General features: G+C 43.3%; 1 protein-coding gene and 2 long non-coding RNA genes across 6 annotated transcripts in view; 1 reads left to right on the forward strand and 2 right to left on the reverse strand.

Annotated features, from left to right (window-relative positions):
• The window catches only part of LOC147579925 (uncharacterized), a 51,402-nt gene extending 36,219 nt beyond the window's left edge, over positions 1-15,183 (reverse strand). Inside the window, exons 1-2 of one of the 3 annotated variants that reach the window (XR_015252330.1) lie at positions 15,098-15,183; positions 11,888-11,978 (exon numbers count right to left, since the gene is read on the reverse strand). This is a non-coding gene — a long non-coding RNA (uncharacterized LOC147579925). Of the gene's footprint in view, positions 1-11,887; positions 11,979-14,328; positions 14,544-14,935; positions 15,012-15,097 lie in introns of those variants that run through there. The other 2 variants (XR_015252331.1, XR_015252329.1) reach the window with 2 other exon arrangements.
• LOC147579926 (uncharacterized) lies at positions 14,464-18,544 on the forward strand. Its single transcript, XR_015252332.1, has 3 exons — positions 14,464-14,745; positions 17,233-17,307; positions 18,437-18,544. It is a non-coding gene; the product is annotated as an uncharacterized LOC147579926 (long non-coding RNA).
• SIX6 (SIX homeobox 6) lies at positions 18,384-21,093 on the reverse strand. 2 transcript variants are annotated; one of them, XM_086709612.1, is made up of 3 exons: positions 20,227-21,093; positions 19,225-19,409; positions 18,952-19,103 (listed from the first exon to the last, which is right to left on the reverse strand). In XM_086709612.1, the coding sequence occupies exons 1-3, from the start codon at positions 20,796-20,798 to the stop codon at positions 19,060-19,062; spliced, it is 801 nt and encodes a 266-aa protein (XP_086565738.1). In that variant the 5' UTR covers positions 20,799-21,093; the 3' UTR covers positions 18,952-19,059. The 2 variants fall into 2 exon arrangements, with proteins under 2 accessions (XP_086565739.1, XP_086565738.1); XM_086709613.1 differs by lacking the exon at positions 19,225-19,409 and having other exon boundaries at positions 18,384-19,103; positions 20,227-21,089.
• Positions 21,094-26,133: the final 5,040 nt, after the last annotated feature.

The raw sequence follows: 26,133 nt of genomic DNA on the forward strand, positions 1-26,133 counted from the left end.
ACAAGTTAGAATCGGTTCTCTAAGGCAAATGTTTCTATTCCTTTGCTTTAGCTTTACCAAATGATCTGAGCTGAAGCAATCTTTTAAAATGGCTGGATGCACTCAGTGTTTTCGAAAGCAAAGCACTGTAATCACTTAGATCCTTCATCTTTATTACAATGTGTCCAGTGGCTCTTCTTGTAGAATTAATGCATGGAGCTTCCATTAAGTGTTTTCTGAATCCACTTATAGATGGGCCAATCTATTGTTCTCTCTACTAAGTATTCATATATAAGATTTGAAAAATATTCAGAAACATTGCCAATCAGGGAGGAAAAACCTGCACAAATGTCAGCTTTGACAAGAAAGAGGTGCTCTTTAGAGGGTTCTTAGGAGATTCAGGGGGGTTCCCAAGGGACGGTAGAATAAATATACTATCAGGAAAAACAGTTCAAGTTTGGAGCTCTTATAGTAGCCCTCCAAAATCCACAAATGGTTGTCAGCTTAGAAAATTAATGGGGAAAAATGATTAAGAAAATAAACTCATTGGACTAATAAAAAATAATAAATATTATGGCAATCAGTTGTGTATTAGTCAAGAAGCATGGGTCCAAATGAAAGAAGCCCAATACAAACCAGTTTAAATGCAAAAAAGACTCATCTGTTCACATAACTGAGGAACATTTGAAGAACATCTGACTTTGGGCATACCTGGATCCAGGGTCTCAAATGATGCTTTCATGATTCTCCTTCCTTATCTGTCTCTCCTTTCAGCCTCATTGTTCTTTTCTATTTTATAGAGCATTTCTCCCTATGACAGAAATATGGCCTCTGGCAATGCAGATGTCATTGCTGGTGTCATTGCTCTACACTTTCAGCTCTAAAGGGAAAGAGAAAACTATCGGCCTCCAATTTGGAAAATTTCATGAATATTGATTGCTCTGTGTTGGATAACTTGCCAAACTGGCCATTCAGACCAGTCACTATTCCCTGGGGTTAACTTGGCCTGGCTCACAGGCTCACCCTTCCCTGGTGGTGATGGGGAGTGGAGGTAAGATACTGATTAGCAACCCTGTCACATCCACACAGAATGGGGGAGAGATGGTGCTTCAAATTGGAATAGTGCAAAGATAAAAAATAGTTATATGTTTTCCAAAGCTATTGAAGAAAACATAAATAGTTAAGGTTCTAAGAACTCTAGAAAAGTGCTTTTTCAAATTTGGAGATTTTGTTACAGAAGTTTCCAATTCAGTCAGTAGGTTTGGGGTGGGAGTCTGAGATTCTGTATTTCTAAGCAAGCTTCAGGGACCACCCTTAAAGTAGTACTGTAGAAGACATTTGTAAATTGGGTATAGTTTTACAGCATCTGGTCAGCAGAAAACTGAAGAAGATTACCTATATGAGGTTGAATTTTGAAGGTTTTGGATTTAATTATTTGAATTATTCTTTATCAGCACCATCATACAAATTTTGATGTTCTTTTGGACCATACTGTTCTTTGGTTTAAGTGCTCTCAACTAGAAGGAGAGCAATGATTAGCACAATTACCTTGAACATAGTTTTGAGAAATACTTATGTAAGATACATCTGGGATATGCTGTTGTCCTTAAGACATAATATAATATGAGAAAGAGAAAGGTATGGGGTTAGGGCTGGGACTATGGTCGGTGATGGGGTGACACACTCGTGGGGAAAAGGTTAGACTGAATAGCACACCTTTCTGTGGGCAGTAGGAAGAAGTCCAGGTGGACAGAGTATGGCTTCTTGGTGCTCAGCATTAGAGAGAATTGGCGGCTAGTAATAGGGTTCCACCTCCAGGATTGGGACTTAGGGATAGTATTCAAGTGATGTGGATAGGATAGGGAATGAATACACAGACTAGCATGAGTGAAGTAAAGACTGAGGTAAAGTACAGAGGCTAGGAATGTGGGCAGATTATCAAGATAAGTATTTAAGGCACTAGAACCAGAGAGAAGGCAAGGGCTTGGTTTTGGAAGCACGGTCAAACTCAAGGTATCAAATCTGAGGTATAAGATGGAAAACAGGCTGCCTTGATGTCGATTCCCTTAGTGCTGAACAAGAGCTCTTCAGAGCCCATGCTGGAGGGAGTAGAAGTCAGGAGACTTGAGACAATGGAAGGAGTAAAGCCACGGGTCCCCACTAAAAGGCCCCAGGTACAAAGGATGAATGTATTGACAGAAAATCAGACAAGTTAATTCAGTTGGACAAAGTTCCTTGGCTTTTATGTGTAGCTCTTTACTGTGATTTTATAATTAATTATTGATTAATGCATCAGCTGAGAAATGTGTTCTCTCCACTAGAGTAGTAGTGATACTAGGTAAACAGATTTGTAACCCAAGTCTGTATGATTGCCCAGAGATTCTGCAAACAGGAGGAGTAGACAGTCTATTGAATCTGACATACTTAATTTGAACTGTAGTATTTTCTCTTGGCCTGCTGGTTAGCTGCAAAGGAAGTTCCATAAGATACAAATTGAAAGGCTTACTAAATTTTAACTCCTTTGGATTTATTTCTTACAAGAATAAGGCTTTGGATCAAAGGAAGAAATCTGATTGGCAATCTATCTAGAATATAATCCAAAAACCAGAAATGATAGATATTTGTCTTCAAAATTCAGTAATTGCTATACCAAAAATTTATAGAGCAAAGAAATTCTCTAAGAGTATATAGGAAAGTGTGAGGACTTTAAACTTTAAAGGGATACTTGTTTTCTTTTCCAATTCCACCTTCAAAATACCTGCCAATGCTTTCACTCTGCACGTATTCACCCTTTCTCTCCAATTAGTCAATAGTGAGTGTAGCAGTAAGCTCCCTTTGGAAGTCCTTGGAACTTTCTCTGAGATGGGGAAGGTCCCCAGGACTTCTCTCAAATTCCAACATGACATAATGAGGGGGAAAAGGAACCAGAAATAGTCTTTATTGTCATATTTTACATCTTGGGGTGTAAAATGCATCTTGGGGTGCCTGGGTGGCTCAGTTAGTTAAGCATCCAACTTCAGCTCAGGTCATGATCTCGTGGTCTGTGAGTTCGAGCCCCACATCAGACTGTGCTGACAGCTCAGAACCTGGAGCCTGCTTTGAATTCTGTGTCACCCTCTCTCTCTGCCCATCCCCTACTCTCACTCTCTCTCTAAAAAAGAAATAAACATTAAAAAATTTTAAAAATTTAAACTATAAAAAATAGTCATGCAGCTTTGATATCCTTGGATAACTGCTAAACCCCTTTTATAGAAGGGGGAGAACAAAAGAATCTATGCAGAAGGCAATAGCAGTCACAGAAGTTTAAGAAGTAACTCAGAGACAACATGTATATTTTGTGGCAGAGGTTCAAGAGTAAGAAACTACATTTTAAAGAATTCTGAAAAACATTGATTAGGGAATGCCTTATTAACAAGTAGATATAAATTAAAAACCAGAATGTCCCTGGTGATTCATAGTGACTCAGCTAAGGTAATTTGGTAATCCTAACACAGGATATGTTTTGAAGGCCTCTTCAGGTGTGTGTGTGGGGTGGGGGTGGGGGGGGTGGAGATGAAAGAGGAAATCAATTTAATGTTTTTCATTGAGAGAATTAAAATTATGCAAAATTATTTTTCTTTTTTTTTGCAGTTTGATTCATCAAATGAATAAGCACACGTCTATTTGACACTCTATCACTCCCACCTGAAAGCACAAACATGCTGAAGCCTTCTTAATTGACTCCAGAAAGCTGATGGTATCCTTTTTACTTTTTATAATAACTTTAGAAAATGTGCAAAAATAGTGCAAAGATTTCATATATATGCTTCACCCAGTTTTCCCTAATGTTAACTATTTACTTAACCATTGTACAATGGAAAAAACCAGGCTTAACTTTGGCACACTGTTATTAACTAAATTATGGGCTCTGATAATAGTCACTTCTAGTAGCACTTGAATTTCCTGCTTTACATTTCCTGTTATCCCCTAACTCTTAAGTAAAATTTTATTCAGAAGTTGTGGCTTCACATTAGCTATGCTTCAGGGATTTTAGTGGGGAGTCTGTCCTACATGGATGGAGGTGAAAAAGGGAGAACAGAATCTTCTTCGTTGAAGCCAGAGAAGTTACAGTGAAGGGATCATAGGCAGAGACAGCTGTGCCTACTGGTGAAGTAGTCTCATATATCAGCAAGAGTGTGGTATCAAGACAAGGTGGTCATAGAAGAAAAACATAAAAACACTTGTAACACAATATGCGGAACTTCTTCAACCAAGGTAGCTTACTTCAACCAAGCCAACTGAGTCCACTGTAATTTCCACTGTATTTAGTGGAAGTGTGACCTGTGATCCTGTGACCTTATTTTGTAGTTACATGTTCTTAAAGCCTAGAAGTTTGGGAGAGACATATTAAAGTTTATCTTGCCAGTTTTGACCCATCATTCCAGTTTAGTGGGATCATCTTGAATTTTGTTTCTATCATCCATATTAATTATTATTTTTAGTTATAATTCTGTACCTTTAAAAAACATGACGCTTTTTTTAACCTTCATCTAAGTCCAGAATAAAAATGTTGACTTAAGATGGTGACTTGTAAGGGCACCTGGGTGGCTCAGTCAGTTAAGCCTCCAACTCTTGGTTTCAGCTCAGGTCATGATCTCGCAGTTTCGTGAGTTCAAGCCCCACATCAGGCTCTGTGCTGGCAACACGGAGCCTGCTTGGGATTCTCTTTCTCCCTCTCTATCTGCCCCTCCCCTACCCATGCTGTCTTTCTCTCAAAAATAAATAAACCTTAAAAAATTGTTTTAAAATAAATTATAAATAAATAAATAAATAAATAAATAAATAAATAAATAAATAAATAAGGTAACTTGTGGCACTGCACTGTGGTCTTCTCTGCAGCTAGAGAACTAATGGCTCAATTTACGGTTTCTAAAATCTACCCTTTTTCCTCTTTCTGAGCTAAGGAGATTATCTTCCCATTCCAGGATTCTGGCACTTCTCCCATTGTCCATTGATTCTCTAAGATTTCTGGACTCAGACACTACCTCAATACTTTCTTTCCAGGTCCAAGAATATAATTCATTGGGGCACCTTACTGGCTCAGTTGGTACAGCATGCAACTCTTGATCTCTGGATTGAAAGTTCAAGTCTCACATGGGGTGTAGAGATTACTTAAAAAAAATAGTACAATCTTAAAAAATATAATGTAATTCATTAAGGTTTAAAAATCTGAAGTTGTTTAATGTGGCTAAGTTTTCCTTTCTGATCTCTACCTATCAGATAGTCATTTACCAACAATTAAACTGTCAAAAGATTAAGAGATTTTTATTGTGAGTGGAAAGAGGCAAATGCCTTGCACACATTATGTACTCAATATATGCTGAATGAATGAATGGATTTCTGGCCAGTTTGCTAATCTGTAACAGTGATACCATTGGGGTGTTGAAAGTAAAAATACTTCTTCATGAGAAAAAGTGCTTCTTCGTGAGAGAGAATAACTAATAAATTACTAGTTCAGATGCTATAAATCAATCAAAAACCAATGTTAACTAACTAGAATTTAAATAAAAATTTAAAAAGAAGAAAAAAACCCAAGCTGCTTCCTTTAGCTAATAGGAATACTATTTTATTTTTTAATTTTTTTTTTCAACGTTTATTTATTTTTGGGACAGAGAGACAGAGCATGAATGGGGGAGGGGCAGAGAGAGAGGGAGACACAGAATCGGAAACAGGCTCCAGGCTCCGAGCCATCAGCCCAGAGCCTGACGCGGGGCTCGAACTCACAGACCGCGAGATCGTGACCTGGCTGAAGTCGGACGCTTAACCGACTGCGCCACCCAGGCGCCCCGGAATACTATTTTAGGTGATTATAAATTAGTATCTAAGTAGAAAATGCGTCAAAAGACCTGACTTCTAACTTTTAAACTAGTAGAACGAGGTTAAGACTTTTTTTTTTTTTTTGGTCTGTAAACCTATGTAATTTTATTGCTTTTTTTAACATCATAGTGGTTTATATAACTTCATTTAGGTCACAAAATCTTTCAAGATTTGAGAGTTCATAATTGAAAACAAAATAAAAGTATGCTTGGAAGAAAAGACTGGAGATGACTAGACAAAATCTCTAAGGTCACTTTCTTTCTTTTTTTTTTTTTTTCAATATATGAAGGTTATTGTCAAATTGGTTTCCATACAACACCCAGTGCTCATCCCAAAAGGTGCCCTCCTCAATGCGCATCACCCACCCTCCCCTCCCTCCCACCCCCCCCATCAACCTTCAGTTTGTTCTCAGTTTTTAAGAGTCTCTTATGCTTTGGCTCTCTTCCACTCTAACCTCTTTTTTTTTCCCTTCCCCTCCCCCATGGGTTTCTGTTAAGTTTCTCAGGATCCACATAAGAGTGAAACCATATGGTATCTGTCTTTCTCTGTATGACTTATTTCACTTAGCATAACACTCTCCAGTTCCATCCATGTTGCTACAAAGGGCCATATTTCATTCTTTCTCATTGCCACGTAGTACTCCATTGTGTATACAAACCATAATTTTTTTATCCATTCATCAGTTGATGGACATTTAGGCTCTTTCCATAATTTGGCCATTGTTGAAAGTGCTGCTATAAACATTGGGGTACAAGTGCCCCTATGCATCAGTACTCCTGTATCCCTTAGGTAAACTCCTAGCAGTGCTATTGCTGGGTCACAGGGTAGGTCTATTTTTAATTTTTTGAGGAACCTCCACACTGTTTTCCAGAGTGGCTGTACCAGTTTGCATTCCTACCAACAGTGCAAGAGGGTTCCCATTTCTCCACATCCTCTCCAGCATCTATAGTCTCCTGATTTGTTCATTTTGGCCACTCTGACTGGCGTGAGGTGATATCTGAGTGTCGTTGTGGTTTCCCTGATGAGGAGTGACATTGAGCATCTTTTCATGTGCCTGTTGGCCATCCGGATGTCTTCTTTAGAGAAGTGTCTATTCATGTTTTCTGCCCATTTCTTCACTGGGTTATTTGTTTTTCAGGTGTGGAGTTTGGTGACATCTTTGTAGATATTGGATACTAGCCTCTAAGGTCACTTTCAATGTAACATTTTACATCTTTTTAAAATCAGTTTTATTGAGGTATAATTTACATACAACAAAATTCACTGATCTGAAAGTGTAAATTTCAGTAAGTTCTAAGAGGACCTTTTTCTTTTTAACTGGAAAGAAAAACACTAATTAGTAGATGGAGAATTCTGATTTCTGTTATCCTTTTAAAAAAAAATATGAAACAATATTATTTGAATCCTTTGAATTTAGCTTCAACATTAATGTCACTATCATTACCAGGGCTATTTACTCCATTTTTTGAGATCTCTAACAGAATTTTCCAGACCACATCATTTTCATTTCTATACAAATTATTTGAGCTATTTCACTTTTTATTTATTTTTGGGACAGAGAGAGACAGAGCACGAACGGGGGAGGGGCAGAGAGAGAGGGAGACACAGAATCGGAAACAGGCTCCAGGTTCTGAGCCATCAGCCCAGAGCCCGACGCGGGGCTCGAACTCACGGAGCACGAGATCGTGACCTGGCTGAAGTCGGACGCTTAACCGACTGCGCCACCCAGGCGCCCCTATTTCACTTTTTAAACAAGACCATCGTGGGGCGCCTGGGTGGCGCAGTCGGTTAAGAGTCCGACTTCAGCCAGGTCACGATCTCGCGGTCCGTGAGTTCGAGCCCCGCGTCAGGCTCTGGGCTGATGGCTCAGAGTCTGGAGCCTGTTTCCGATTCTGTGTCTCCCTCTCTCTCTGCCCCTCCCCCGTTCATGCTCTGTCTCTCTCTGTCCCAAAAATAAAAAACGTTGAAAAAAAAAAATTAAAAAAAAAAAAAAAAAAAAAAAAAATAAACAAGACCATCGTGCTATCACTACATGCACATTACATTAGGAAGGTAGGTTTTTGCTTTCGTCTTCTAGGTTGCTAATCTCTACAATAAAACATTTTTATTTAGTTATTATTATTCACTTAGTTTTAACTTAACTTTTGAATAGGCAATGATTCACATGGTTAAGCAAATTAAAATATACAAAGTGTACAGTGAAAAGCCTCTCTTCCACCTCTGTCCCCATCTGCTCAGTTGCTCCTCCAGACTTGAACTTGAAACTACTGTTTATAGTTGTTTGTGTATTATTCCAGGGTTTATGTATTCAGATATAAGTAAATATAAACTTATAGGTCTCATTTCCCACATTTTGAAGAACTTGTACCTTTAACATTCACCATCTTCCCTAGCAATCAGTGGGCCATTCCTTCTTTTATTGTTCTTTTAGGAAAAAAAAGGCCATTTTTATAGAACTTCAGATTATTCACACTAAAGTTTCCTAAAATTAAACATAAAGATTCTAGGCATCCTTTAGTTATTTTCATTCATCCATTTGATTCATTCATTCTGCAAAAATCTATTGATTTGTTTGCTGTGTCAAAGATCCTGCACTCAGTTCTTAGAGGATTACAAAGATTATGGATCTTGCCCTGGAAGAACATGTAGTATAGTAATAGATATAAGACATGAAGCTAGATTAACTATGATAGATGCATAAAATGGCACAGCAGTTCAAAGAAAGGAGAGATTAGTTAAATCCTATGGATCAAGGAAGACCCTCCCATTTTCCTGGGAGGAAAATGACCTTTGAGCTGAGCCATGAAACTTGGATCTAGGTACCTATGGAGATGGGATGATGAAAAACGAAAACATTCTATGATAGATCTCAGCAGTCTTGTTTGGAGAGTGACAGAAACTCAAAGTAGCTTAAAAAAGAAAGAAAAAGTAGGAGGGTACTATATTCACTCCTGTAACCAAAACCAGAATAGACAAGACTGGAGCTACCTTTAGTGTCAATAGCATACAAAGACTTTATCAGCATTAGCCTTTTCTGTCTCTCCTTCCTCCATTCTGCCTCTTCTCCTAACAGGCTCCTTCTTGTAACAGGTGACATGATTGTCAATAACTTTGGCATCATATTCTTAACTGCTTTCAACCAAGAGTAAAGAGAGAGTTACTTCTCTGCTTCCAACTCAGAAATTTTGGAAAGACTGGCCCAGTTTGCTGATTATACTCTGCTGTGAATTGGGAAGGTAGGTACTATGTTTGCCAGCCCCGCTGGAAACATCAAATTGGGAAGAGCAGTTCCTAAGAGTGATGCTATCAGAAGGTAGGAAGGAGTGCAGGGGAGGCACAAAGCATGGAGGTCTACTTACCCCTGCAGAATGAACAAAAGCAAGGCAGCAAATTGCAGGCCACGATGTGAATATGGTGAGAAGCTCAGAAGTGAGGCATTTGTTGTGCAAAATTTAGGAGGTACTCTCAGATGCCACCCCTAAACCTGTAGAACTCTGAGGGGGTACGGTGGGTGGGGGGGGAGAGGGAGGAAAGTGGAGGAGGAGAAGGAGAGGGAGGGGGAGAAGGAGAGGGAGGGGGAGAAGGAGAGGGAGGGGGAGAAGGAGAGGGAGGGGGAGAAGGAGAGGGAGGGGGAGAAGGAGAGGGAGGGGGAGAAGGAGAGGGAGGGAGGGGGAGAGGGAGAGAGGGAGAGAGGGAGGGGGGAGAGAGGGGTGGAGAGAGAGAGAGAGAGAGAGAGAGAGAGAAGGACCTCCTTAGGCATCTTGCTTGCTTCAACATAATTTTGGCCCTGTTTAGAAGGAAGGGATGCTCAACACTGTTGAAGATCAACAGGCTGAGTAGTTGAGGACCCAGTAGAGTGACCTTTGAGGGGACAGTTATGATGGAATAATGCCAGTAAAAGCCAGATTGCAAGAAGTTAAGAAGTATCTAGTGAAGAAATGGAGGCAAAGAATGTAGACTACTCTTTCCTCTCTTACAAAGTTTGGTGGTAGAACTAATGATAGAGAAGGAATTACAATTTAAGGGGAAAGCTGGAGGCCCAACAAGTTTATTTTACTTTACTCTATTTTTAATATTGGTTCTATTTGACCCAAGAAGCAGTCATCTACTTCCATGGAATGACTTGAAGGATTCCTGGCTCTCTTCCAACCAAAAATAATTTTGTACTAGCTTACTAGTGATGTCTGAATTGTTACCATTAGTGATTTGGGTTTATTGAATTAAAGGATTATCTCCTAGCAGTTAGTAAGTACCCTCCTAGGCCCCCATCTGTAGGTAATTCATTAAGCTTTTAGCAGCTATTTGTATGTCAATGTGAATTGGCTTATCTGATTTTTTGGTAACAACTGAGAATAGATTTTGATCAAGGGACGGTACAGAGCACTGAGGGTTTCTGACAGTTTGGGATGTGACACCTGTAAGGAGGCAAAGTGAAAAATCCTCAAAAGGAAAGGTGGGGTTCTAAGGGATAACCTGTCTATCTTACAGTCCTACCCGAGGCCAGCTCTATATTTGTAATCTGAAACTCACTTTCCCTCTATCAATGAAACACCTTTAAAAACAGCTTTTGAGTAAAACTTTGTAAAAACTTTCTGGGGAAATACATATTGTCCTGGATAAAAGAAAACCTGGAGTCAGAAAGCCTGTTCTGAAAGACATGAAGGAAGGTAGGAAGGTAGGAAGGTAGGAAGGTAGGAAGGAAGGAAGGAAGGAAGGAAGGAAGGAAGGAAGGAAGGAAGGAAGGAAGGAAGGAAGGAAGGAGAAAAGAAAGGAAAAAAAAAAGAAACAGAAAAAGAAATACTTGGCCTGTGCAGAAGCAGAATTACCTGGAAGCAAGTGACACCAAGGTTGCAAGATACCTTACTTGCACAGACCTCTTCTCAAAGGCCCTGGGAGGGATCCTAGCAATATGCTCACATGATCATGCATTTTTGGAAACTTTGCAAAATAGGTAATTTAACTATAATAGACCACTGTCTCTGTGCACTTCTATTTTCCCTTTGTCACTTCCCCTAGTGCTGGGCACCACTGGAGTAATCAGTCATTTTTCTATCCGGTAGCTAAAGTGAACTTGAGTTGGGGATACAGTTTGGGTTTAGTGGTACATATTTTTATGGTTTGTTGTCATTTCTGTGTATTGTTAGGCTATTGCTAGCTCTTTTGGTGCAGGGATGTCTTGTAGGAATATTCCTACTTCTGTTGTGTTGATTTATGTGTCACAACACGAATATGCAAGGCCTTTGATTACAAACTGATTAATGAGTGTTGTCAATGCAAAGGTTACTTAAGATGGGTCACCGTTCAAGGAAACTGAAAATGTCCTCACATCTTATGTTCACATACGAAAGAAACTTCCTAGAGGCTTTCCCAAATTTGATACCAATCTAAAAAATTACATATGGCATTGCCAATAATGAGCTATGAAACTGAAACTTTTCTAAAATCTGAATAATAAAAATATTAAAAACCAACCCATACTAAAGACTAAATTATCTTTCAAGACTGTACTGTAAAATTATTGTCATATATAGAAGCAATCAAAGAACACATAGGAGAAAAAAGTAGGGAAAAAACTATTCTAGAGGTATATGTGACAATTAATAAAATGATTTTGTTATTTGGATTTTGTAATGTGTGTTGTATTTGCTCAGTTTAAAAATTTTATAGTTGTTGTGATTTCTTACGTCCAATTTTGTACTCATAATTTTATATCCTTTACCTTATAGGGCATCCTCCCCTCCAAATTATTTAAACTTCAAGGCCTACAAACTCTGGATTCTTCCCTGGTCCTGTGGCTGAGCAAGTAATGTGAGCCCCGTTTTCTTATCTGGAAGGTAGAAACCATACCTGCTGACTTCCCTCACAGGATTCTTGTGAGGAAGTGAGACGGTGCAGCTGAAGGGACTTCATTATTAGCTATGAAGAGCCACATAAATATAAGTAAAGCAGGGTAAATATAAGTAAAGCAGGGTCACTGCTTCTTCCTCAAAAAAAAAAAAAAATAGACCTTGCACTTTCCCTAAAAGGTTATCTTTTCAGTGATTATACTTACATTTGAGGTTATCCTGAATTGCAGGATAGGCTAAAATGCCTTTGGAGAACTTCATATATAATGACGAGCAGCGCCAACCCTAGTTAAAAGCCTAAGAAAGAGTGATGTTGTATTAGCACAAGTTCACCCATTATCAAGGTTGGGAAACCAACATACTGGGTCTTCCCTGCTAGGGGTGGTGAGCAGAGCTGCTTCTAAAAACAGCATTTAGCATTCAAATTCAATAATATTCCAAATGTGTAGATGACATCTATTAAAACACAATTTTTAAGGGGAGTTGTACAGCTTATTTCCGTGGCCTAGCATTTAACCAGGAAAAATGGGAAAAGGGAAGTTCCATTCACTGAATACCTATTATATGTGAGGGTCTGGTCTAGGTGCTTTATCGCAAACATTCACGACATCCCTGGATATTATCAACTGCATATTGTAGAAGTAAAAGTGAAGGCTCAAAGAGTTGAGTGACTTGCCCAAATCCACAGTGATTAGCAAGGTCTCTTTGATCCCACCATTTTAGGCATCAGTCTATTGCTACATGCTATTTACAGTATAGTTTTCCTTTTCCTATTTGTCTGTTTTAAATTGATGAATCCAGCTCATAGCATCACATTTGCCTGCAAAAATTATTTTGTAGATCAGATGTCTAGTGTATATGCATACGCCTTTAGTTCAAATGCATACTTTATCATGAATTTATGGAAAGTCAGTATATCCAATGCAATAGAATCTGCCTTAAATGGTACTTAATTTGAATGGACAAATCTTTAATAGGAATTTTAAATATCTGAAAATGTTTGAAATGCATAATAAACTAGTTGCCACCAACCAGACTGTTCATGTATCAAATTAATATGCACAGTCTAAACTTAGATATTTGATTTCATGCTAAAAAACTCAGGGCTATTCTCTTCAGTCTGAAAAACATATAGTAAATCAACATTCTGAGGTTGCAGACTGAGAGTGCCAGGCTAAAATGACTTTCCAAGAGGCAGCTGTATCTATACTTTATCAGAACTCAAGATTACACACAGTTCACTTCCTTCTGTCCATTAAAATTTAAAATTCAGATGAGTTTAGCAACCAGTGGATTTTCACAGGGCTTTTGTGATTTAAGATTGTAATGAAAATTCTGTTTTTCACCCCTTAGCCTAAGCATGGAGGTGGAATACCAATCCAAGATCTTAAAATTGGACACTTTGAATTTGTTATTTTGTGTGTTTATGTTTTAATTTGTAGGTCAAGACTAAAGTAGGGGTGGGGGAAGGAGAGAGACAAAGAAAGTTATTTTGTAAGAAGAAACCTTTTTCATAACAGACAAAAATATTAGGAATTATATTTTATAGGGTTCAGAGGGTATAATAAATAGAATTTTCTAAACCTAAGGAGATGACTCTTACCTTACTGTTTGGGAAAAATGTGTGTGTGAGAAGTTAATTTTCATGTTATGAACTCCAAGCCACAGGGTTCTAAAAACACCATACACTTAGAGGGGGTATCATCCCAGAGAACCTGACAAGTAGGTAAGAGCTTGTAACCTGAAGTATTTAAGTGAACTCTGGGTCCAGGTTCTATTTGCCATTTTCGCTGTTCAAATAAACTCAGAACTAGCAGCGCTCCTCCACTAATTTGGGACAGGTTTTAACGAAGATCCATTAATTATTTCAGTTTAAAAACATGTATTGAGCACCTACTTCTAGGCCAGCCCTGGGAATATAAAGATGAATAAAATTCAATCCCTGCCCTTAAAGAGCTTACACTCTAGCGGGAGGTTGGGGGGGGGGGATTCAAACATATAGACAAATGCACAAATATATCACAGCAGTTAAAATTAGATAAGGTACTGTGAGACCGCTAAAGAGGAAGTAGAGAAGTCTCTGTGGGGAGCCCGCTGAATCAAGAAAGACTCCTGGGAAGTGGGATCGGCTTCCAGGATCGAACGGTTAGCCGTCGAGGTGTCGGGGGGCTGTTAGGTCGGCAGAGGAAGTGGAAACCGCGCGAGCAGAGGCACACAGCGTGAAACTGCTTGCTGTGCTCTGGGGTGGCCCTCACACCGCTTTGTCTTCGAACCAGGAGAAAAGGAGGGGTGTGGGGAGGAAACCAGTTCGATCCCTGACGCTGGGGTAGGTCTAAAGAGGTTTGGGAATATAAATCCTAGCAGATAGAGAGCTGCCCGGCATGATTCTGGGGAGATTTGTAGGAGCCGAAATGGGAGCGGCCAAGTTTCTGAAAGTCCGGGGCTCCGGTGGCAGCGGGGGCCTGCGGGAGTTTGTGCCGCTGCGGGCATTTGGCTCTCAGGACGCTCTGCTGTGGGTCCCCAACCCCGACGGCTGACCCGCGGATCTTCGGGGCTCGCAAAGCCCTCTCGAGGCCTCAGAGCCTGCAGATCCCACTCCCTGAGTATGGAGCCTCTCTGCGCTCCGGTCACCGCTTGGGCAACTCACGCGGCTCCGCCGAGAGCCCGCGGTGACAACTGCCGTTCCCTGGTCCGGGGACACCAGCACGCTTACCGCTGCCGGTCGCGGGCGACCCTGCCCGCGCAGCCTCCTCACACGCAAGGCGGACGCGCGCCGCAGCAACCCGCGCAGGCCCAGACCCGCGGCGCATCGTCTTGCACGAGGCTGGCGAACCGCCGTAGCGCCGTCAGAGGCTCGAGGGCGAGCGTGCGCCTTAGTTGCTGCTGTGGCGCGCGTTTGTTTATCGCCTCACCTGGGTTTTTAACCCTTCGCCCCCCCCCCCCACCCTGCCCCCTTGATTTTGAGAGGTTTCTCTCCTCGAGCTGTTTTGGGTCAGGCAGTCTAACAATAGGAGTGGCTCCCGGCCTACACGTCTCAGAGCTCCCAGGGCGCTGGACGGAAAAGGTGGGTGTGTGGAGTTGTCACCTCACGGAGGCGCGATTCGAACCCTGGCGGAGGGAATCACCTTCCCGATACTGGGGACGCACTATGGAATTCTCCCGGGGAAAAAAGTTCGTGCCGACCTCCTCTCTCAGGGCTGCCTTCCCTAGGGGACCCACGCACCCGCCGCCCCTGCCGCCATTTCCCAGCAGACCTCCAGGGGGCCTCCCGGCCGCGGCCTTCCTGCCGGCCGCTCCGGGCCCCCGCGCGGGGTGGGACGCGCCTCGGCGCCCGGGCCAGTGTGCGAACAATGACCCCTTCTCCCCTCACCGCCGCCTCTTTCCCGACACCGCCCCCCTCGCACCCCCAGGCAAACCTATTAGCCATTCAGGCCGACAAAACCCCGCGGCCCCGCGCATTGTCCCGCGGAGCTCCCGGCCACCGTCATTAGCCCTGATTACGCTGAGCCGCCTGACAGCCCTGCGGGCCGCTCGGCAGACCCCCCATTCACTGCCGCCCCCGGGCCCCGCCTCACAATAGGAGCGGAAATCGTCCGCGCTCCCGCGTCCCGGCTGAATAGAGCAAAAAAGCTGCTTCTCTTCTCCTCCCGCCCCATTCACGTTCTCTTTGGATACAATATTTTTTTCCTTTTTGTTAAAATTAGGGAGAGAGAACGGGGTCAAGGAAGATTTTGATTGAGCTCTTTGCCTGTCATTTGTTTAATGTAAACAAAGAGCAAGTCCTCCCCCACCCCAGCCTCTCATCCCCTCCCTCCCGGATTTTTATAAACAAACTGGAGGAGGGAAAGGGGGCGGTGCGGGGGGGGGGGGGTGGTGGCGAGCGCGGCGGGTGCAAGAGGAGTGGGTCATTAAAGTGGAGGAGAGAGGAACTGCGGCATTTGGGGAGCGGGAGCCATCGCGCTTTTGGTGGAACTGGCGGGTGGTTGAAATATTTATAACCGATAAAGGGGCCGGAGTTGGTTAAATCCTCACATTGGTCAGATCCGTTGAATTGTTAGAATGCAGCTTCTTTCCACTCTGCTGGAGTAATTGCTTTTGGGGAAACTGTTACAGGAAATAAATTTCATGAGAAGACAGAAAGGAAACCCATCAAATGGAGATTTCTCCAAATTCGGAAACTTTCAGCATTGCTACTACCTGGAATTAAACACAAACAAACAAACAAAAAACCTTTCTAGACTAGGATAAAACTGATATGGGGGGAAAAATCTTAGAAAAAGAGAATTTTTACGATACCTGCCCATGGGAATTTTTGGACCAATTAACATAAATATCTGTGTCATGATTTGGAACAATTTCCAACACAAGATTATCAAAGAATTGGCTACTCACAAGAGCAGTTAAGTGCCACCAGGTTTCAGATAAACGTTTTAAAAATATTTAAAGTAATGTGTCACCCCTTAAGATTCTAACATGAAATTAGATAAATGAACCTACAGATTGGTGAAACAGAATAGCTACTTTATAACGTAATCCTTAGGCAACATGTTACTTCAAGCAAATTAGGTGTACTTTAAAGGCTTTCACCCAAGCAGGAAAAAAAGCCCTCCATAACTGTTTGGTTTTCTCTTTTTTGTCAAGCTGTAAATGTTATTTAAAAATTATTTGTAAAGAGAAAGCTTAGCTCTTATCAGTGTTACCCTTTTTTTTCTTGAGAATGCAGAATGGACATTTTCTTCTGCTTTTAGGCATCATTTGAACTGGTTGAGTAGGATGGGATTCTTAGAATCTCAAATGCCTCTACATCATTTACTAATTTGTCCTTTCCCTTCCTTCTTGTACCTGGAAACATCAGTTTAAGAGAGAAAATTTGCTATTTTCTCCAAATGCTGGTCTGGGCAGCTCCTTTGTTAGCGTCTGGAGGGTCTGGGGAACAAGAATGGAAGTCTCTTGATATTTCATTGAAGCGCAATACTCCTTTGCAGATTCAGGACTACAGTGAAACAAGGCAAGCACCTACAGGGCAAAATTTAAAACGGCACTCATTCCTAGATGCCTTGCACTTGCTGTACTTGCTTGACCTTGGGAGTGAATGCCTCCTTAAATTTTGTACTCTAGGTGCTTCCATTGCCTCATAGGAGTCCTGGCCTTGCTCCTTGGCATTCAAGGAACTAGGTGGGGAGGGAGGGCATTCCAGGAAACAAGAGTCTTCAGGAAGCTCTACCATGGTAGTAGCCTTTCTGGACCCACAGAAGGGCATTTGCTTGCCTTCCCGAAGAACGCCAAGATATTCCCACTCCTTCCATCTAGAGCTCTTGTGCAAGAGAGTTTTGGTTGTTAACAATTCTCTGGATAAGGGCCCCAGTATACAATGACAACAATTTATAAAACCCAAATGAGGCCAAATTTGGTTAAGTGATTTAGAAACCAAAAATCAACCCTTTTTCATGTCTTTGGTTTCTCTCATATATCTTGTCATATGATTGCTTTTTGTCTTCCATGGCTTCACTTATTTTATCTTATTTGTTTGTTTGTTTATTTATTTATTTAGGTTTGGACATTGGCACTTCTACCTAAATAAGTTAGTAGGCTTCTGAACCAGAGGACATCTGCTAAGGACAGAGAGGTAAATTGAAAAGAGTCCTGTGTGTGTGTGTGTGTGTGTGTGTGTGTGTGTGTGTGTGTGTGTGTCAGGAGGAGCTCAAGGAGAGAAGTTCAGCTTAAGTGATTTAAAGATCAATGTCAAATTTTATAATATGCAACCCATTTCACTAGGAAAAAAAGCTTAAGAGACTCTGGATAACATTTACTTTTTTAGTGCAAGGACATTGTTTAGTTTTCTTTTTTTGGTATGTGTGTGTGCCTGCACAAGTTGAATCCTAAGAATATTTGATAGTTTTAATTGAGGCCATTGCAGGACAAGGAAGCTCTAGATGACTTATTTCATGTTTGATACAGAGATCAGATTTTTAAAATGCCATCCTCTGCAGCCTCTATTTCACCTCAATATGTGACATAACATCCTTTCCTTCATCTAAGTATCCTTTTTGTGGTAAATAATGTTTGATAAAAACCTTCTGCAGCAAGATGTTCATTTAGTTATTAAAACTTCTCCTATCTTTTGTCTTATTTTAATATGAGTTTAATTCTAAATGTAGTATATATCCACTTTAGCATGATGGGGGGGGGGGTGCCTATTTTGTATGGGAGAGGGCCTAAAAGCAGATGGAAAGCCTTTCTAATTGCAGAGCCTGTGTCAGAATAGTCTTGCATTTTTATAAAATAGGACTCACGACTGAGTCCCAGAGTTTGGCTTCTTAAATTATTCCTGAAAGCCACTAACATTTCATAAAAGTGAGTGTCAGGTGGACAAGCCATAGTAAACCGTGCTTGGGGATGTGTGGAGTTGCCTTATAGGGGATGCTCATGTTGCCAACTTCTGGGTTTAAATATATGCTACATATGCACATGTACATATATACATACAAACGTACAATTTGTTGGGCAGGTGGTTATGAATCTACCATGGGCCATTTAAAAAAATATACCAGGAGACCTCAGAGAAAGCAAAAGGTATAGAGAAGACTCTCCGGAGACTATTTGCACAAGGGCCCCCCCCCCCCCCCCCCCCCCCCCCGCTTACCTGGTGAAATGTTTTGTTTCGTTTTGTTTTGTTTTTTTAAGAATCTGAGAGCAGCTCACTTAATTAAGAAAGGTTGCTCACCAGGTTTTTATTGTTTGGCTTCTTCACACAGAACCCATCTGTTCGAAACCCTGCGCCTTTAGAAACAGCAAGTTCCCAAGATACAGAGAAACCTACCAAGGTACTCTCTTAAATAAGTAAATAAACAGCATATATATGTTTTGTTTTGTTTTTTTAAACTTCAAAGCAAAAGTTATACATATATAACAGCGTCCTTTCGACGTGAAATACCCACGGGAGATTCAGGACAGGCGCTCAGCGTGCAGTTCGGGTTCCGGAGGCATCTCTGCAGTAAAATTCTTGGGAAAAAGCAAAGCAAGGAGAACGTGGCGCTGGGTTGAGCCTCACCGCGGGCCCCTTTGATAGCGGCCGGAGGGCGCCAGTGGAGCCAGGCCGGCCGCCGGGTGGAAACGCGCAACCCGAGCCCGCGGGTCCCTGGCCACCTGGTTTCGGAAGCGCTGGGTTTGCGTGGTCTCTCATCCTCCCTTCCTATTTCATTTTGTGTTGTTTTAATAGTGGATTCTGTTTCCCAGTGTGCTGGATGGGCAGCTCAGATGTCGCACTCGCTGTCGCTGGACGTGATGGAGATGGCCGAAGTGGCGGCCTTGCTGGATAGGCTGGCGGCCGGGCTGGCTGCGGCGCCCAGCACCTCGGGCGTGCCCTCTTCCTCAGCCCTTAGAGCCCGCCCGGAGCCCTGCGACATGACCTGCTGCTGGAGTCTATGGGAAGGAAAGGGACACCAGTCACAGCGCATAACATAGCCTCCCCTTGCGCCCCCCTGCCCCCCCCTCCCCCGCTTTGCTTCCCTTAAGCCCAGAGGCTAGCGGATCTCCCACAGACCCCGGCAGTTAAAGTAGGAAAAGTGAGGCAACGGAAGCCAGGAAGGATTCCACAGCTGGCCGCCTCTCCAAGTAGCCCAGCAGTTGTCCCATCCTTCTTCTGAATCCTTTCTGGGCTCCCCATCTGAGATGCTGGGCTCACAGGTTCGTTCGCGGTTGTTGGCCGCCTTTGTGAGATTTACAATACTGTCAAGATAAATGAAGTGTGGGTGACAAAGGCATATCGGGCTCCGGGATAGGGAACCCATTTCCCATCGTGCGTCTCCTCCAGGCGCACGCTCCTGTCAGTGCCCTACAGTAAGCCGGTCGGACCAAAGCTAAAGGCAAAAAGGGCTGTCTGAGGATTGCATGGAGCATTTGGTCCTGGGAGATGAGGCTGGGTTCTTGGACAAAATGTTTGGCTAATTTAGAGCCACACGCTGAGGAAGCGACAAACCTCAACTGACTATAGTTTGCTATTTTGAGGCAGAGTTGTCCACGCAGAAAGAGAACTCATCTTTCATCCAGAAGTCTATCGAAAATTATTTTCAAATCATTAGAGAATGCATCTGGGCTTTTAAAACGACAACACTGACCTGCCACATTGCTAATAAGTCAGGCTTCGCTTAATAGGAGCCTGGGCCCAGGCTGACAAGAATTAGCTTTGGGCCTTGAGGGTCCCTAAATGTTGCTGGAATTTTAATGTTTACACATTTTAATGTTTAATCTTTCCTCTTTTCAATGCAGCCTTGGTTTTATGACTGGAACCAGCGGCTGGGGCGACCCCCTAAGTTCCAAGAATGAGGGAGAGAATGGAGAACCAAGAGCCCGGAAGGAACTCCCCCCGCCCCCCGCCCCCCTTACCCGCCCAGGATCCCAGAACGCAGTGGGCTCATAACTGAAGACAGACTGAGCTCTCAACTCCTTCGGATCCAAGTCGCTGGGCCCTGGGAAAGGGCCCCTGGGGCGCCTTCGCCCGACCCACCAGGGTGAGCGCAAGGAGCGTAGGCCTCTAGGTACCGACCTGTTCTTGGCTGCAGCCGCCCGGTCCCTTTGTCGGCGGTTTTTGAACCAGTTGCCCACCTGCGTAGGGGTCAGTCCGGTTGCCTGGGCGAGCTCACGCTTTTTGCTGGGGTTAGGGTATGGGTCCTGCAGATACCATTCCCGTAGCAGATGCCTCGTGCGCTCCTTGAAGCAGTGTGTCTTCTGTTCGCCGTCCCAAATGGTGCGCGGCAGCGGGAACTTCTTCCTCACGCGGTACTTGTCCACCGGCCCCAGGGGCCGTCCACGCAGCTTCTCAGCCTCCTGGTAATGCGCTTCGAGCCACAGCGCCTGCAGCTTGGCGTGCGACTCCTTGGTGAACTTGTGGTTTTCCAGGATATGATAGAGCTCGCGGTAGTTGCCGCCGTGAAAGGCCACGATGGCTCGCGCGCGCAGCACCGATTCATTCTTGTTGAGGGCCTCACAGGCCGCAGGGGCCACGGGCAGCGACCAGAGGAAGCGACCCAGGCGCTCTACGTCGCCGCTCTCCTCCAGAGTCTCGCATACCCCGGCCACTTGCTGGGGACTGAAATTCAAGATGGGCAACTGGAACATCGAGGCAGCGCCGACTGCAGCGGGGGCGCGGAGAGCGGAACCGGACACGCAGCAGATGTCGGCGGGCCTGGCGGGGTGCGCCAGGCTCTCCTCGGTGAAGCGGCTTAGGGCAGCCGGGACGCACGACCCGGGCAGCGCGGCGGCGCAACGGCTGGGAGCGAGCGAGCAGGAGGGATTGGAGGAGGTGCCGGCCCCGCCGCCCGGGTTCGGCTCGGCTCCGTTAGGGCACGCAGGCCGGCGAACTGGCGCCGCTACTGGTATGGGCGGATTGGCGGCGCGGGCGCCATGGAGACCCCCTGTCAGTCACTGGCTCTCTCTGCCAATCAAGACTGCGACCAGCGCGCCCGGGTCATTTCAGCACCTCCCCGCTCTCGACAGCGCCCGCCGTTTACCCGTGGACTTTTCTTCAGTATTTTGCAGAATCTGGAGGAGGAAAACACTGGAGAGTGGCTGGGAGAAAGAGGAAGGCAAGAACAGCAGCCTTTCAATACCCTCATCCAGCCTTGTTCCTCCACCCCCGCCCCCCACCCTTGCCAAAAGAGGCAGTGGTGCTACAGGAATCCACTTTGGAGTGATGCGCTGCCTGGGTCAAGAGGTCTCCAGAGGACAATGAGGACTGGGCCAAATCGAAATCCTCCAAGAATTCGCCAAGTTTAATTGTAATGAAACAGAAAACTTTGGGGGGAGCGCACGAATGGGGAGGGAGGGAAGTAGATCACCCCATTTCCCCCCAGTATCCATCCCCGCATGCATTTTCCCCTTTTCCAGCTGCAAAGCAGCCGAGTGGGAAGCGAATCTGAAGCAGAAGGAACGGGACCAGGGATCTGTTAAGAGGTCAGTTTGGGCTATCCCCACCATCTTCAAAAGCCTCCTGAAATCATTTTAAATACGAGCTAGAACAACTGTCACACCTGATAACACAGGTGTTGACCATGAAGTCAAACACTCAAGAAAGGGAGTTGCACCTCCCCAAAAGTTTATACTTTTCAGCAGTAACCCCCCGCCCCAGTTTAATGGACTTCAACAAATGTGCAGCCTAGCCACATCTAGAGTGAGAAGTCACGGGTAGGTCAGGACAGCAACTTAAAAGCTTATTTCAAAGATCTTTTTTAAAAATATTGATTTGCTCTTCTTGCAGGCTGATTTTGCCCTACCCTGTGTTAGAACATTTAACTCGAGCTGAGCTGGGAATAGAAACTGTAACCTTGGCCTTTTTGCCCCAGAGGAATTCAGTACAAGTAGAGAAAGGGGAATCACAGAAATGGGGGTGGTGGTGGAGCAGAAAACCCTTTCTAAGCTGCTGAGCACTGACCCCTCCTGCAGAGAGGAAGGGCCTTCTAGGCAGCTCTGCCTTAGGGCCAGCAGATTGAATTGGCAACTTTTATTGATTCCCAATTGACATCCACATCATACCATTTACTGAGGTCTCTGTCAAAAGAAACCATGATCTCACCTGGGCCTTTGATAGGGGCTTGTGTAGTGTGAAGAAAATAATTGGGAGAGGGGAGTCCTTTGAAAATGCCTGGAAAACTATCGTTGGGTCCATCCCTAAAGGAATCAGATGGGAATATTCACCTCCGAACTGGACTGGACCCGGCTGTCTTTTCTTTAGTATCAAGTACAATTTGTATGCGGCTTGTACAGCTCTGGTAAATCAGAAGGCAGATAGATAGCACAGATGGTTGGAGGTGTCAGGTCAGATTATGCTACGCCTGAGTGCAGGGCAAAGCTCGTTCTGACGGAAAACCCTGATATTATTTTCACAGATCTTCACAGTTCACTCGAAAAAAATAGCCTAGGTTGGGGGGGGGGGGGGGAGGAGGAAGCCCTGCAACCATTTACATCATTTCTGTGAGATTGCTAGCCGCCTCGATGCAGAGGCTTTCTTTTCTAAGAGTTCATTTTCTTGAAATGCGACAGGGCAGGGGCAAAATACAGAGGGCGGTGAGTATAATGTCAAAGCACAAATCTTCCCTAGCTTGGGGCGATTTCCAAATTCGCAGAAGAAACAACTTTTAGTGGAAACATCGAACACAAGTGCCCAAAATACGCACTATAGAAAACCCGGGCCTTGGGGATCGGGCAAGGGTGAAGCGGAACCCAGGAAGGCGGTGGTTCCCGGCACTTCTGGCCAGGGAAGGAAAGAATCGCCTCGCTCCAGTCTGCGGAAGTTTCTTATTTTTCCCTCTCGGGGTGTCTCCCCTGCCGGCTCCCCTTAGCAGAATGGCTTCACGCTCACCTTCCACGCGGAAGAAGCCGAAAGTCTGGGACACCCTACAGCCCCGAACCCAGAGAGGACCCCAACACCTGCACTTAGCCGCTGGAGGTGAGAAGTTGCCGGTACACCCAGGGGACCTCGCCTCCCCCGCCCTTTTGCTGAACAGTTTGAAAACTGCGAATTCGGGGGAAACTGGCTTCTTATCCTTAGTTTTCTTGAGCAAGTTGTGTTAATTTTCCAAGTCTACCTTCACTCTCCAGGAAATGGGAATATCCCGTTTCTTGGACAACGGTTCTGCAAATATTGGGGGAGAGGGCGCGTTGGCTTCCGTGTGTTTGGGGCTCTCAGGCAACCGGGACCAAAATCTTAGGTTGGCTGCGCTGGAGCGGAGGGAAAAGGGCGCCGGCCAGGGGTTGCAAAGTCCCAGTTCCTCCAAGACTCCCTGTCTGGACGCTAGGCGTTCGGGGTATGAGAAGTGTCTAGAGGCCGGGGTCTACTGTCAGAAGATCCTATCTTCTCCATCCCAGGGGATTTGGTTTAATTTTATTAACTCAAACGAATAAACTACCTCTGGGAAAGTTGGTATCACGTATACATTCATCACAAACAGAAGAAATACATACGCCCCCACACACCCCAATCCCTGATAATGAAAAAAGCTCCGCCGGGTTCCTTAAAAATAATCCCGTTGTGGACAAGGCGGTGACCCCCCCCCCCCCCCCCGCCCCTTAAAGCGCCAGGTGAAAGTTGTACCTTAGGGTTGACTGCTTAATTTTACGGAAAGATAGATTTTTACCAGTTTTGAAACTTTGCACCAACCATCCGGGCAACCGCCTGCTTGCCATCCCCAACTTTATTTTTCTTTTGCATTTGACCAGGAAACCTAGAAAGCTCAGCGGCCGCCCCTGGCGTCGGGCCTATCTGGGCAGATTTGCAACTTTCTGTGGTTGGTTTGCATCTAGTAGATTTGGGAGGCCTTGGGCAGATGCTAGGTTCTCGCTGGGAATCCAAAGATTCTATTCCGCTTTCTGAAGACTCAGTTTTACTTCACAAGGGAAAAATATGGAGAAAAAAGCTTGTAGAAGACAATGCCCCTGGGCAGATTCTGTGTTTAATTATTCAGTGCGGCAGCAGCAGAGCAAAGTACTCACCCCGCACCACCCCCGGAGGTTGTGAGGTTCATACCAGAGATCTTCAGAGTTCCGTCTGGGATTTCTTGTGCTCATCGATCTCACCCCTCGTTTTGCTCTTTCTGATTTTCGTCTAGAGTAGAGACACACGTGGAGCCCCCGTTACACCTTGCTGAATGGTTTGCCAGCTGAGAGCGCTGCTTAGAGGTCAATACAGTCTTATCTCTTGTTTTGTTTTGTCTGTTGTCCTGTTTTATCTTTGACTTTTTCCTAAATCAAACACATGTAAAATAAGTGGTATATTTTCGTTTTCTTTCCTACATAATTTCACATAGTCAGGGATTTGAAGAATGTAGTCATTGAGGCATCTGAATTCCTTGATAAAGACATTTGTGCTGCATGTGAGAGTCATAGACTGAAAGACAATGAGGTCCTAGCCTTTTGTGTAAGTTCATTTTGACTTTTGGGGGAGAGATCTTGGTTTCCCTTTCCTTGACCTCAAAGCTGTGTGTTGCTGGTGGGTGAGAATAACATAAAAAAGGATCTGGGAAATTTATCCATGGTTTATTTTTAAGATCTAGAAAGTTTAAAAAAGCATTTTACTGTCTTTGAATTTACAGTATTAAATTCACTTTCAAACATTTATTCATATATTTAGTATTGTGATTTTCAGATGATACCATATGCATAATATAGAAATGTTTGTTTCTCTATTTGGTTGTCTAAATCTTTAGATTTTAGAATTAATTCAATATCCTACTTTTAAAGTGCTTACTGTCCTAATAAGATCCCAAGGTAGATTGTGCTATTTCATGCATTCTTCCCCTGCCAGTATGCACCTTGTAACAAAGAACAGAGATGCCTCTTTATTGTGTATTCTTGAGAACAAACACCATTTAAGAAATATTTTGTAGATTTCCTGGCACTGTGAGATTGACTGGCAAAAATTGTTACAATTCAATAATTTAAGAGATTGAAGTATATTTGTTGTTATTTGCAAAATTATTCACCAATTATTTTTTAAATGACGTAAAATTGCATATGTTGTCAAGTGGAGGGAATTTGTATAAGTTTAAATGTGGGAAAATGTACCATTTGAAAGTGGTTATTAATTAGCAGTAATGTGTTTTTTAAAAAATGTTAGGCTGACTATACAACTCTGTTTCGAATTCTAGTTTGTGGTTAATCCTAGGCATTTGTATTTAAACCAAAGAGTATATTTCAAGGCCTATTTCTTATTTAAACTATGCTCTTAAATTCACTTTTCTCTTTCTTCTGCTTCTGTGGCATAAGTCTAAATCTGCATGGGACTAACTATACCACAGCATAGCTTGCTTAAGACTATATATCAATGGGCTCTTGTATGAAAGATTAATGCTTTAAAATGTAACCCGCATGTCACTAATAAACACTTTATTATCAGTAATGAAAATTAGTTGAATGAGTGAAAGAACGATTAATTCATACTTCTCTACTAGAACTTTATTTTTTTCCACCAGCAAATTATTTTTGGCCATTTTCAAATCCCAGATCTAACACATACATAGAAACTTTAAAATTTAATGAAGTGAAAGAATGCAAGTTTGTTTATGCCCTTTGGGATGAGCCAAACATTATTCATGTAAATTGTATGTGTGGCACATACATGTATTGATTACATGTATTATATGAGTAAATAATCATTTTCTTCTAATACTGTAAAATCAAATAGAGGTATTAGCCTCTAATAAAAACCAAATTCTGCTAGTTGGAGAATCCAGTTGGTTAGCAGAAAATAGTTTTAAAATACATATATACATACATAAAAATATTGTGTTGTAAAAATACATTTACATGGCATCTTACCTTTCAAAACAGCAAATCTCAACAAAGAGCAATATTACTCCCCCTTTCAGGGGACATTTAGCAATGCCTGAGATATTTTTGGTTGTCACAACTGGCATCTAATGGCAGTGGAGGCCAGAGACCTACTAAACATCTTACGATG

This window comes from Puma concolor, chromosome B3, assembly GCF_028749965.1.
Source record: "Puma concolor isolate L17-30 chromosome B3, mPumCon1.1.hap2, whole genome shotgun sequence".
Lineage (NCBI taxonomy): Eukaryota > Metazoa > Chordata > Mammalia > Carnivora > Felidae > Puma > Puma concolor.

Coding starts and splice junctions, on each gene's coding strand:
- SIX6 (XM_086709612.1), bottom strand. CDS start 20,798: ATGTTCCAGTTGCCCATCTTGAATTTCAGTCCCCAGCAAGTGGCCGGG. Junction 19,410..20,226: donor GCGGCTGCAGCCAAGAACAG/GTCGGTACCTAG, acceptor TTATCTTGACAG/TATTGTAAATCTCACAAAGG. Junction 19,104..19,224: donor TTCCTACTTTAACTGCCGGG/GTCTGTGGGAGA, acceptor TCCTTCCCATAG/ACTCCAGCAGCAGGTCATGT.